This window comes from Vulpes lagopus, chromosome 1 (assembly GCF_018345385.1).
Source record: "Vulpes lagopus strain Blue_001 chromosome 1, ASM1834538v1, whole genome shotgun sequence".
Lineage (NCBI taxonomy): Eukaryota > Metazoa > Chordata > Mammalia > Carnivora > Canidae > Vulpes > Vulpes lagopus.
In genome coordinates this window covers 153,839,071-153,853,659 of record NC_054824.1, presented here as the reverse complement: position 1 = coordinate 153,853,659, position 14,589 = coordinate 153,839,071, and the positions used below count along the sequence as shown (strand labels likewise).

The window sequence follows — 14,589 nt, the reverse complement described above, 5'->3', positions numbered from 1 at the left end:
GGCAGATCTAAAAATAGTTCCTTTTCCCTTTTCTCTGTGAGAAACAGGACAGGATTTTTCTCAGATCTTTGTGGTGTCAATTTAGAGTAAATCTTCTGGAGCTAACACTCACAAAAAATGTGGGGCCTGCCCCTAAAACTGGGCTCCTTTGGAGTTTTCATTGTCAAGTTTGGCTACACTGAGCCTGCAGCAATTTGTCCATTTGACCTCAAGTTTTCTTACCCCAGCACTGGTTCCTATACAGGCTCCTGCTCCCAGGATTCTGCCCTGGTCAGTTACGATTTCCTGTAACCACTTATCTGGCTCTCCAATTTTGAGGACTGACACTAGATTGCCCTGAGACATCATTCCTTGCTGGATCTAAGAACAATTGTTGATCTTCAGCTTTTTCTTGTAATGAGAATTGAAGTCACAGCTTCCAAGATCTTTATATGCTGGACTGAAAGTCTTGATTCTCTTTTCAAAACTACTATTGTTTTTTTCTTACTATACATGTAAACATAGCCTCTACAGGAACCAGAGCTGCCTCCCATAGCATGTCTGCAGGACTATTTGTAATTGTGGTCTTGTGCTTTATAGTTTGTGGTACAAATGATGTTCCTTTATAGTACTGTCTCCAGAGTGTAACTTTGGCGCTCCCACTAGGCAATTGTGAATTTTCCAGGTTAGTGGAAGGGTGATATATTATATATAGCCAACTCTTCTGGCTTGCCTCCCTCTCTGTCTACGTTATTGTATTTTTCCTTCCCTTCCCATGTGTTCATCTGTTACTTAAATTCTACATATGAGTGATCATTTGGTATTTGTCTTTTTATGACTTATTTTGCTTAGCATAATACCCTCTAGTACCATCCACACCCTTGCAAAGTGAAGATTTCATTTTATGATGGTTGAGTAATATTCCATTGTATGTATATACCACATCTTTATTGATTCATCAGTTGAGGGGCATTTGGACTCTTTCCTTGTTTTGGCTATAGCAGTTAGTGCTGCTATAAACATTGGGGTGCATGTGCCCCTTCAAGTCACTATTTTTTCTTTGCAAATATAGATTTAGATTTATTCATTTTAAAATTTTTATTAAATTCAATTTAGTTAACATATGCTGAATTATTAGTTTCTGGGGTAGAATTTACTGATTTATCAGTTGCATATCATTACATCAAGTGCCCTCCTTAATGTCCATCACCCAATTACCCCATTTCCCACCCACCACCCCTCCAGTAACTCTCAATTTGTTTCCTATAGCGAAGAGTTTCTTATGGTTTGCTTCTCTCTCTGTTTTCATTATTTTATTTTTCCTTCCCTTCCCCTATGTTCGATCTGTTTTTTTCCTTAAGTTCCACATATGGTGAGATCATATGGTATTTGTCTTTCTCTGACTGATTTATTTCACTGCTGCAAATGGCAAAATTTCATTCTTTTTGATGGCTGAGTAATATTACATTGTATACATATACCACATCTTCCTTATCCATTCATCTGTCAATGGGCATCTTGGCTGCTTCCACAGTTTTGCTATTGTGGACATTGCTACTATAAACATTGGGGCATAGGTGCCCCTTAGAATAACTATATTTGTATCCTTTGGATAAACACTAGGTATTTGTGTTCCCAGTAGTGCAAACACTGGGTTGTAGGGTAGTTCTATTTTTAACTTTTTGAGGAAGTTCCATACTGTTTTCCAGAGTGGCTACACCAGTTTTCATTCCCACTAACAGTGTAAGAGGGTTCTGCTTTCTCCCCATCCTCACCAACATCTGTTGTTTCCTAAGTAGTTCATTTTATTCATTCTGACCAGTGTGAGGTGGTATCTCATTGTGGTTTTGATTTGTATTTCCCTGATGCAGAGTGATGTTGAACATTTTTCATGGGTCTGTTGGCCATTTGTATGTTTTCTTTGGAGAAATATCTATTTGTGTCTTCTGCTTATTTCTTAACTGGATTTTTTATTTTTTGGGTGTTGAGTTAGATAAGTTCTTTTTTATACTGAAATTTTACTTTCTAGTTGTTTCCACATTGGTCACCCAGAATCCAACATGGGTTAAAAGAATAAGCCTCATTCCAATCCTACCAAATTAAATTTCCAAAATATGAAGACACTTTTTTTGGATCTTCCTACTGTTAAGTACACTAATCTCTTTAATAATTTCACAATTTCTTTTCTTATTTTTGACTTTGCCCCTTCACTCTTCACCTCAACGATAGTTCAACTGTATTTTTTATTTTATTTTTTCAACTGCATTTTTAAATTTATTTTTATTTTTTTTAAGATTTTATTTATTTATTCATGAGAGACACAGAGAGAGAGGAAGAGACACAGGCAGAGGGAGAGGCAGGCTCCATGCAGGGAGCCCAACACGGGACATGTACCCGGGTCTCCAGGATCACGTCCTGGGCCGAAGGTGGTGCTAAACCGTTGAGCTACCCAGACTGCCCCAACTGCAATTTTTTAAAAGTATAGTTTCTAGAACTGGGCACACTCTAAAACTGAGATCCTTAGTGTTGTGACAAGCATAATTTTTACTTCAATTAAACTAGTTGCTAAAATTCTATTAATACAGACCATGATGCATTACTCTTGAAGGGGCTTCATAAAAATATTGAAACATCAAATACACAAATTAACCCAAATTCCAAATTACCTTTGACATTTAGTACAATTTGGTGTATTTGTCCCACTATCTTCTTGAGTAGTGAGTTTTTGACAATTCTATCTGGAATCCCTGACAACCGAAGAGTCCTTCTCGGTGTTAATTACTTCATTTATTTATTTTTCTTGGAGTAAACATGAGCACGCTCAGAGATACTATATTTATTTCATAATGGCATTAAGTGCAATAGATTGATTACACTGTGTTACATGATCTCATGGCTTTTTAAAAAGTAAAATCATATTTTATGTATATATATATACACACATATGTTCTATATTTTCAAGTGGAAATTCACGTAATATAATATAGTATTTTAAAATATTTTTAAAGTATACTTTATATACTCTGAGATGCTTTCTGAGATTCCCCTCTCCTTACCACATTTCTAGCTAATGACTTCCAATCTATTTTTGATTACATAAATGCCAGAGCAGAACCAGATGAAAGCAAAGCAAAGCAAACAACACAATGTAGCAGATCACCTTTACTTGAGATAAAGCTTCATGAGGATTAATTGTTCTCTGTTACTTTTTTTATTGTAACATTATCAGTAGGATTGTACAAGAAGAAGTAAAATGAAAAACTCAATAAATATTACTAATGAAATAACTCCATTTCTGGTTTTTGAAAACAAAGATATTTTATATACTGATGAAACTAAATCCTTCCAGGAAAATATACTTTTTGTAACTTAAAAGCCTTTCAATTAAATTGTGTTATAAATCTGTGAAATTTGAAAGAGTGTTTTTTATTCTAACGGAAATATTGACCTCCAGATTTTAAGACTTATAGTGGTCATTTCATATGTTTATAACTAGTATTTCAAAACCAAAATAAAAATAAGGGCGTTCTTTGTGATCTCTTTCATGTATTAATAATTTATGCCAACTAGAGTTATTTATATCTTTATAAAAATTTTAGATTTTTCTTGAAATAGTATATAGGTTACCCAAGATTATTCTATTTGAATATAGGGGGTAGGACTTATTGCAGCAACACTACTGGAACTAGTCCTTTGGGGTTCATATTGTATAACTACACCTGACCATGGAGTTTTCTATATGGCAGTTGGGTTCCCCTAGATCAGGAATGTGTGGCCTACAATGTTTGAAAGATGGCTTGAACCAGGCTCTTGAAAACAGCAAAATGAATGAAAATGAATATTCAAAAACTATGAATAAAATATAAAAGTAAAATATACATATAACAAGACACTTGTAAACATAGCTATATCACATATGCAGTGCTGCTAATTCTTTATCCCCCCCCCCTTTTTTTTTTGCAGAATGGAGGCATGCAGGGAGGGTCTCATTCTTGCTATGGCTGCTTTCTTTAACTAGAGCTACTCTACTTCCCCATTGCTCCCCTTTTTTGTGACTCAATCTCTGGAGCAGGAGATAGTTGGTTCAGGTTTGGCTCTGTCACTACCAGCTATGTGCATATGGGCAAGTCATATAAATCCCATGACCATCTGTATTTTCCTCCAGAAAACAAATATGTGGTCATATCTATCTTAAAGGGTTTGTGACTAAAATGTTTCCATTGGATGTGAGTTTTAGGAATCAAGGACTATGTTTTTTTTTAATTTTTTTTTAATTTTTATTTATGATAGTCACAGAGAGAGAGAGAGGCAGAGACACAGACAGAGGGAAAAGCAGGCTCCATGCACCGGGAGCCCGACGTGGGATTCGATCCCGGGTCTCCAGGATCGCGCCCTGGGCCAAAGGCAGGCGCCAAACCGCTGCGCCACCCAGGGATCCCCAAGGACTATATTTTAATCAACATTCCATGCAATACAATGTCTGGCACATATTGGTACAGAATAAATGATATTTTCATAAGAGGTTGCACAGGTATGCCATGTTCAGATATGGCTTCTTATGGAAACAGTGGTTAGTCTTTGTACTGGCAGATGGCCATAGGACTGATATATAAAAAAAGTTGAGGACAAAGGCTACGACTCAGACAGTTCAAAAAGCTGGAGAGGTGAATAGAGAATAACCTCTGTGAAGAGAAGAGTCAACACAATCAGATCATCCTAGGTAAGCTAGTTGGTAAGCATCAAGGAAGGCCATGTTGCTGTAATTCTCCTATTGCCTAAACCTAGGACATAGTTTCCAAGCTCCTAAAGAATAGCCTAAATAAAATGGAAAGTATAGCAGAAACAAAGAGTTTAGAAATAAAAGATTGATACTCAAAGAGATCCCACAGATTAGCTTCCTCAGCATCTGCACCTGCGATATGTCATCAGCAACTAGATGTTGAATAAAGGAGATGAAGCCCATGGCTCCCGGGTGGTTTCTCCCTGTAGGTGCTCCTTGGGATGGTTTTCTGATTGTAAGCCTAGTGAGGGATGCAGCAGGGGAGCCCTGGAGAGCATTCATATGTGCTCCTTGCTGAGGGGAGACACAGAGGACTGGATAGAGCAAAAACAACTGTAAACAGGTTCTGCCTCCAATAAGGGCACACAGAAGGCCAGGGAGCAGCTGAGTAACTTATAGGGGATGGAGTAGGGGAGTGCATGGAGGTGGGATCATTTGACATGCTCTGTGAGCTTGAGCAATTGCCATAGGACGGACATAGGTAGTGCAGGAAGTTATGGAGTGAATTCTCTTGGGTTGCAGGAGGATGCAGGCCATCAAAGCTGAACAAGGCTAGAGATGGGCCACCAGATGTCCAGAGGCATATAGTGGATAAACACAGGAACATAATGTATTGACTAGTTTCTACATTGCTTAAAACAAACAAACAAGCAAGCAAAAATCCTACTTCATATTCTTGTAACACTTCTGCACATGACCTATAGTCCTTTTTCACCATGAGGAATAAAACTCGATCTGAATATTGAACAGGGAAACCAATTTAATTCTAACTCTAATCCTTTGGGAATTCAAAAACAGAAAAATTCAATATAGAATTTAACAATTGCATTGCTATCTGAAATTGAAACACACATATCAAGAAATCTTTGGAAAGCAGATCTATTTTGGTCTGATCCTGAAGGTAGTTGAGAGGAAAGTTTTTAAAATATTCTCATCAATCTTGATTTGTCCAATGCTGTGAACTTGATATTTATTCTATATTTATGTAAATATTACTCCCAAATGCCCTGTCTGTATTTAAAGAAATATATAGAAGACAAATGCATAATATCAAAATAGAAAGAAATATATGAGATTAGACATGTTTTCTTACGAATGCCCATAACCAGTGTTGAATTCCTTGCACATAGCTTTCTGGTATTAATCAAGGACATTCATTACTTGTTACTCTGAGTCATATGGTTTATGTAAACCTGTTTTGTTGCAGTCTTTTTTCTTTCAAGGATATAAAAGTATCAAGTACTTCAAATGCCAAGAGTGATGTGGTGGAAAAAATGTATAGCTTTATAAATTAAATATTACACTCCTGAATTCTGGTTATCTTACACAAAAGTGGCAATCTTTTCTTAGCTAAATCACTAAGATTTGGGGAAGAGTGATGGGGCTACCACGTTCTTCCATCACTTTTTCAGGCATCCTTCAATTCCCAAAGGCTCAGATTATGAAGTGGAGATAATGTTTGCACATTTGCTTACCACAGGTCTGTGGACGTCCCAGAATGCTCTTTCTTGGCTATCCAGGATCTTCCTTTCAATCTTGTCTCTCTTCTTGTCCACTCTGTCAACATCATAACAATGAATAATAAGTAATGTTAATTGTAGCCCCTCTATGAACAAAGATCACAACACAACTTGAACAAATTTTCCAAAAGACTCACAAGGACTCACTTTGCTTGTGCTTCTGCTTGCATAAAAATGAACTCCCACTTTCGAGCAAATGCTCTCTGCAGCCTGGCCAGGCTCTCCTGAAAAATATACCACAGGTGAAGATGTTCTGGTATTCACTTTCACTACTCCCTTCTCATTTATCTACTGTGTGAATTTATCAAGAAAACAAATACCAAATTCTAACGTAGTATGTATACTTTGGTTCTCCATGATAAGTCATGCTTACTGAATGTAGCTCATCTTCATTTATATTAACAGAGGAAACATGGAAACCTATCATAAATATTAATTTTATGAATAATTGACTTTAGAGAACCCAGTAAACATCTAAAATACTAACATTATTTTGTTTAAAAAAAAAGTGCTCAAGACTAATCCATTGGATTTTTCTGTGCCATTTTAGTGAGGAACAGGAAAGCAATACTTTTCTACTAACGATTCCATCAGTCTATCCAGTTCCTGATAAGAATGTAAACCCTCAGCAGCCTATTGCCATTTCTAGTCAGTGCTTCAAAGTCAGTAAATCACAAAGAGCAATTGTCTGAACAAATTACATCAGATTAATTTTATCTGCTGATGGTGGTCAAGTTGAAGGTTTTGCAAAAACTATTTACCCAAAGGAAATGCTCTTTATTTCTCTAAGTTTGGATGTCTTCACTATATATAGGACACATCTAATGTTTTTACCCTTATGTCAAGGTTAGCAAAACATGTTTGTCCCTTCTCCTGTGAGTTTGTGCATCTAGAAGTTCACTGTCTCCAGTGTGAATGATGAGATGAAGCAAGCAGGTCAGGGATTTGAGCCATTCTGACGCCTGATCCCTAGAATCTGGTCCTTAAAATCCAGGGGTGAAAAGTCAACAGAATCTCCAGAAATGACCATAGACTTTATTCCTGTTCATTTTATGACTCTCTTTGCCAGAAAGCCCTTGGTACTTACAGCTTCATAGTCTGCTAGTTCCAGCCTTGCCTTATTTTGCATTGTTCTCTTGCATAGGTAAACCGCTGTAAGGAAAAAAAAAATGAATCATTTCTTGCCTGCTTATTAACTGAAGGCACTCACTAAAAATAAAAATATAGCATTATAAATCAAGACATCTTGGTCTTTATCACTTTTTTCAGTCATAATTTTCTATCTTTATATTTTTTTTGACAAAAATATATAATGGTAGCATTTTTACTGAAATTCAAACAGTGGTACCTATGAGAAACTAGCTATGTTTAGAAAGTTGGTAACTATTTATTTTTATTAAATAAGGGGGAAAATGTAGCCCTCTAAATAACACCTTAAATGAACTTAAACATCTAGATATACAAATAACACTACTGTGTTAAAAAGAATTGCATGAAGAGGGAATCACTGGCACATTTAATTATTTTCATATTCTTCTGTCAACTGAAAGACTCTATTAATGTAAACTGAAGGCTTCTTGGCATCTCCTTTGCTATATTTTGCCATCATCATTTGTTTTGCCACTAGGAGAGAGGAAACTATAATATCTTTCGTAACTACAATATGACTACCTTTTAATTCCATTTTTCTGAAGACTCAATATCCTTGCTGCCAGGGAAAGCCCACTTGGGTAGCAGATTTATGGGATGGATGCCAGAGGGAGAGAAGAGGGCTACAGCAGCACCGTGATTGAAAAATCATATTTCTTTAGTTATTTCAGGATTTTTAGCAACTCTTAGGATAATATCAAGACATTCAGAGCCCTCTGGTACAGTCCTGATTTCCAGGACATTTCCATAATGTGATATTTGAGTCTCATGAAATTCAAGATAAACTGTATATTTTAGGTGCTGAATAAATCTGCTGGATGAGGACTGTCAAATACTACTTTTTGTGAGGTTAGTTCTGGGGGCGTCCTTGTAATTACAACCATTGAAGTAACCTGTGTCATCCTCAATTTTTGATTATGAAGTCCAGCTGATATCACTAAGGAACTATCTTACACAGAAAACCTGAAATCACTGCAAACACTGATGCTGTGTATTCAATTTGTTCTAAAGTTTCCTTTATGAAGGCCAAGACAAGGAGAAAGCCAACCATGAACCTATGATAACATTACTACGGACACCAAGAACCCAGGAGATAATCTGAGAACACATCTTTCTACAACTGATCATGGGAATTTTATTTTTTCACTAATACTAGTAATTTTCAAAATCACGAATTCTCGAAATTAGTAAAAGTCAAACTTCAAAAACAAAAATGACATGATGCATTAATTTTCTAATTGGCCATAGTTTTCACTCACCCTTGAAGAGACTCTTACTGTAGAGGACAATGATTTTAAGAAGATATCTAAAATGTTCTCAGCAGTTGGTAAAAGAGACTGTAGAGTTTGTGCAATCCCCCTGAGGGTATCTCTTCATGGAAAAAAGATAAAATCTGCCTAAATATCTAAATTAAATAATTTCAGCTTTCCTAGCTTACCTTTAATCAAATTTCACGCCTGAGCTACCCACTCCTTGGGTCAGCCCTCCTCCATGTGTCCTGCTGCACCAGCCACTACTTGTTCCATTGATTCTGGTCATCTAATCTTTGCTCTTTTCAAAATCAGACCCCCTCTGGGAAACATATTTCTACCCTTATTAGGTAAACTAATCAGAAGCAGAGTGATGTTTTTTTAGATGGCTGTTCACTAAGAAGTTACACACCCTTTAATATTGCTATCCTTTAATGTAATTTTTCTTAATTCTCTAGGAAGCAAAACAAAGGCATGGACAGGCAGCACTGGGTATACAGTAAACACAGTAGTTGTTCCACATGGATCCATTGAATGAGTGAATGATGAATGGATAAATGAATGGGATCTTTTTAGAAGGAGATATTTAGCAGTTAAAACAATTCATGATTTCTACTAGTCTTTTTGGTAAAGAGGAAGAAGGAAAAAGCTAGGTTAGCAAGTAGGGAACATTCTGGACACTGTTAAAGGCACTGCAAATACAATTATGACCAAAAGGTCCCAAACCTCACCAATCCAGTGTGGACACAGGACAGTAGACAGGTACAGATGATCCTTTTATTCTTTATCAGCAGAGTGTTAGCATTGAATGGGATGCAGATGAGAAGGAGGTCCATGTAAATAAAAGAGGGTTTCAATTCCAGTGATTTTACAATTTACCAAAAGTTTTAAAAAATGAGAGTAGCTCTGCATCTTCAAAACTATGACTCAGGTCAAGTGTTTTTGTACTAATCCCTATTTTCTTAGGTGCCAAAAGTGCTCTATGGGGCGTCCCATATGGACCTAGGCCTGAGTGCAAGTGATCTTTAACAGAACCCTTGTGTTTTTTCTGCAGCGCCAACATATTGAGAACAACTAAAAAAGCCATTGGTGGATTTTTTTAATGTTATCCATTATTGAGGATTTAATTTAAATCTTAAGTTTAAATATATCTTTCTGCAGTAGTTTCAGACCATATGATACAATTTTGAGGATCAAACAAACAAGTAATTTAATAGGAGAGTATGCCACTGAGTGGAAGAAAGTTTGAGAAGGCCTACCGTATCACTTTGACTAAAATAGCTGTATAGTAAATGCATACAATCTGGTGTGAATACACCTTAAGACTGAGGTATCAACGTTTCTGGATCACACACCTAACTTAACAGAAAGTGAATGCTGGCATGAGTTTTTTTCCATGAAATTTCCTAAAGTTCTCTGAGGTAGAATAGTCTGTTGAACAAAAACTAGTACCTTTTATTTTTTTAAATATTTTATTTATTCATGAGACACACACACAGAGAGAGAGAGAGAGAGAGAGAGAGAGAGAGAGAGAGGCAGAGACACAGGCAGAGGGAGAAGCAGGCTCCATTCAGGGAGCCCGATGTGGGACTCGATGCTGGGTCCCCAGGATCACACCTTGGACTGAAGGCGGCACTAAACCGCTGGGCCACCGGGGCTGCCCCCAAAACTAGTATCTATGACAAAAGTGTGCAGAGTTGAATCACAGAGGTCTGTGAGAAAATTACTTAGATCCCAATATCTAAACATGGAAAGAACGTAACTGTATAGTTCACAAAGATTAGAAATACAATTGCCACATGAATATTAAGTCATACAAATATAACACATATTGTCATGAAACTATCTTTTTTATTGTTTCAAGTTCATTGTGTGAGCAAATTCTTCCCTAGTCCCTGAATAAAAACTCAAGCAGCATCCAGTCTTGCTCGTCACTCAGGTGATTCAGAGTGAGCCCCAACTTATTAAAAAAGGTGTCTATCCCAAGGAATATTTAAAAATTCAAGCCTGGTTTACAGTCTTGAGGTCTTCCCCTTTCCCTTTTTCCCCCAGTTTCTGTGGTGAGAGAGATGTGACCATCTTCTTTGTCCACCTTGTGCTTCTGCGTCCCCTCCAAGAATTGCTGACCAAGGCTTCTAACTTTATGAAGTTGGAATATAGGGAGGAAACAGGATGCTGCCATTCTTTCTTGACTGATAGCAGCATGGTGATCTAATGCTGCCATTCTCTGATCTTGGCAGAGTTGTAAGGCAGATTATGTTTTTCATATTACTTTGTGGGATGCTTTGGAGAAATCACACGCTGCCATTGCTGGGAATCTCTCATCTGTAGCGTCTTTATAGGGGCTGATCACTGCCACAGCCCTTGGACTATACCCCTGGCTTCTCTCTGTCCAGGCTGTTCTCCAGGAGAGGACTCTGTCATATCTGGCTTAGATTGCACACAAGAGAAACACTCATGCACTTTTTGTCCTGAAAGTAGGCCACGGAATATAGCCATTTCCCTTTCAATTCCTCCACCAATAACTGGATAGCCTGTCTCCTGCCCCTTGTAATTCCAAGGCCTGCAGTTCATGATCCATTGTGTTCCCAGGACTAGGTGACTCCTGTCAAGCACTCTCAGAAAGCCCTTGAAATTTCTGTCATGGGGCTTGAGATGAGGGACATTCTCACTCATTCTTCCCACTTGGGGCTGATGGGGGCAATGACTCCTGACATCCTAACAGCTACAAAATCAGTCTTTAAGCCAACATCTTACCCTTTAATGCCCTCAATGGGAGCTGACAGCAGCTAGTGTGACAATTTGTATGTCAGTCTAGCTCAGCACTTTCACATCTGGTGTTGATCCACTTAACACGTTGGCTGGATTTCCATTTTAGCATCCTGTTACGAAAATCACTTTCCACTCATCAGAAGAGCAGATATATTACGGATTGGCAATAATCCATTCTGGCCATAAAGAAGTGAAACAGCACTGAGCGTGAGCACCTAACAGTGAAGTCTTTTTTTTTTTTTTTCTTCTTACAGTGAAGTCTTTTTGAAAAGAATTTTGACAATGAGTAATCACAGCCATTCTTCCAGTACTTGCACTTCTGAAAATGTAACCCAAGGAAATAGCATGAAATACAGAAGTGTAAGTCTTCATGATACAGAATATAGGAACACAGTGGGGTAAGGAATTCATGTGTATTTCTTCAATGACATGTTGTATCATCATTAAAAATGATGCACACAAATTGTTTTACTTTAAAGTTGAAATAATTTAATTTTTAAAATCTTTATTACTCATTGTAAAAGTTAAGGCAATTCAGAAAAAAATAGAAATATTAAATCTTTTTTAAAAAGATTATTTATTTATTTACTCATGAGAGATACAGAGAGAGGCAAAGACAGAGGCAGAGGGAGAAGCAGGCTCCATGCAGGGAACCTGATGTGGGACTCGATCCCAGTACTCCCTGAGTCGAAGGCAGATGCTCAACCACTGACCCACTCAGGCGTCCCAGAAAAAAGTATAAATATTAAAGAAAAAAATCATTCTAATCTTACTTCTGTCATTATTTTGCATATATTCTGGCTTTTTCCATTCTATACAAATCTACTAACATACACATGACTGTATTTATATCAAAACTTTATCTGCATATATTTATTTAAAACAGTACTACATATGCTATCTTATGAGCTTTTACCTTTAATGTTATATTTGGACAATTTCATGTCAGTAAGTGCTATTCCACAATATCTTGAAAAATTATTTCATTATAATCCATTTATTATTTATTTAAATGTGGCATTATTGTTGAACACTTGGATTATATCCTTCATCTTGTGATTATTTACTAGTTCTTCTGCAAACATGTATGTATGGCTGTATGTTTATTTTTTAGATATGTGATAATTTCCTAAAGTGTCATTGCTGAATGAAGGTGTGTTCACCTTTCAAATCATAAATGTGATTTTACATGATCTGTGTAACCAAATTCCATAGACTTTGAGCATGAATATGTCTTTTATCCTCTGCAACTCTGAAGAGTCCATTTTAAGCAAAGCAATCAGTTATTCTGTTAAGACAAATCAGATTTAATTGTATTTAAACTTCCCATTTTTCAACCACTTCCTCTCTTACTTCACTTCCAGTAAAAGCCAAAGTCCTCGTGTGCCCGTTTCGTTATCCTTGGACCTTGCTTCCAACTGCACTCAGATGGTGGCTGCTTCTCCTTCAGACCCATGCTTTCAGCGACACCTACTACCTCCACCCAACAGCCCTTTTTTCCCCATTGTCTTCCTCTACACAACTTTATACCTCTTGACATACATCTTCTGTATCCTTTTATGTAGGTAGCTTATTAGCTTATTTATTTTTAGAGTGGTATGTTCAAGTGGGACAATTTCATTATGCCAATCTGTTTTCTTATATTTAATGATAGGTTTTAATGAAAAAATATGTATGGATTGCCACTTTCACTAACTTGGCTCTATTTAACACTTTTTACCTTGGGTTATTTTTCATATTGCAAACCCTGGTTTCATTTTCTTTTATTTCCCTGGTATCTCTTTGCTTTACCAACCTACTTTAAAGGGTCGGCATGTTTGGCTCATCTTCCTTGCAGACAGATATCACTGGATTTTATTTATGACCTAACAAAGATACCATCTACTTTAAAAGATAAACTTAAATATTTACATTCATTCTTATAAGTTATATTTGTTCTTCCTTTTCTTATATCTTCATCTTTCTCTCTCTCATGATCGTATTTTCTTTGTTTTCTATCTTTTGTTACATGATATGTATTTTCTTTAATTCCTCTTTTAATTGTTTAAAAGTAATAAAACTTGTTACTATTCCATCAGTGGCCATTAAATAACTATTTAATATCTTTTCCTTGGATTTTAGTCTCAGAAATTAAACATTGCCTGTTACCCCCATAAATGTTATCTCCCATAAACACTGACTAATGTTATCCCCCATAATGTATTTCACACTCTCTGTCTTTCTAATTTTTTAGTGACTGGAGTTTGTTGTATGCTCCATTTTTTCTAGTTCTTAAAAAATTAATTATAGTATTCACATTCCATTTGGAGATTGCTTTAATTACAATTATTTAGATCCTGGAGGGCATGGAGAGAAAGCTGTTGTCTTGCAAAATCAGAGTGAGAAAAAACATTGCCTTGGCACATTTTTAAAAATTTAGATTTGCTAAAAATATTCTATCATGGCTCAGATCTTCCAAAAAGGAGGGCTATTACCTATTGTGACTATCCTTCTTATTTCTGGTTTCCTTTGGCATTGTTCACTCATTTTGGACTGAGGCTACTTCACTGGTGAAGCTGACCTAGAAAATCCTGGGTTTGCTGTTTTAACTATTGGCCAGCAGCATAACAATTCTGCAAGGATATGACATTGTTCCTCCCGGTTACTCCCCTTTACTTTTAGGCTTGCTCCCTGAATGAGAGAGAGAGGGCCTGAGCTGCTTTATGAAATCTAGGTCAGAGACAAAACATCAGACAAGGCATAGGGCTTTTTCTTTGAATGCTGCGTTTAAGCCTAAGAAACCTTAATCCAAGATGGGGCAAGCCTTTCTCTACCCTCCTAAGACTTACTCACTCCAGCCCATGTAGATTGACGAATCATTCATAGGATTGGTCAGAACTTCATCCAGTTCTGTAAAGTTGCCCTAATTTCTTGAGAAGAGAAATTTTAAGTCTGATATCATCATCTTCCTTTCTTTTGGCTAAATTCTATTGATTCCAGAAAGAATACATCTTTCAAGTGAGTGGCTTGTGGCACCATTTTCCAATTTCTGCGCTTTCCTAATAATTCTTTCTACTCCAGTTTTGCTTTCTTTTCTTCTTATTCCATGCAGGGGCAGGGGGAGTAATTTTGGAAAGTGTCCAGTAAGTATGGTGTGTGA

At 36.8% G+C, this 14,589-nt stretch overlaps 1 protein-coding gene across 4 annotated transcripts in view; it reads right to left on the bottom strand.

Annotated features, from left to right (window-relative positions):
• RGS7 (regulator of G protein signaling 7) overlaps positions 1–14,589 on the bottom strand; it is a 506,096-nt gene that overhangs the window by 77,054 nt on the left and 414,453 nt on the right. For all 4 annotated transcript variants that reach the window (XM_041773485.1, XM_041773481.1, XM_041773474.1 and 1 more), the window contains 3 exons: positions 7,367–7,431; positions 6,427–6,503; positions 6,235–6,316 (listed from right to left, as the gene is read on the bottom strand). In XM_041773485.1, coding sequence (XP_041629419.1) covers positions 6,235–6,316; positions 6,427–6,503; positions 7,367–7,431 — 224 coding nt within the window. The remainder of the gene's footprint in view (positions 1–6,234; positions 6,317–6,426; positions 6,504–7,366; positions 7,432–14,589) is intronic.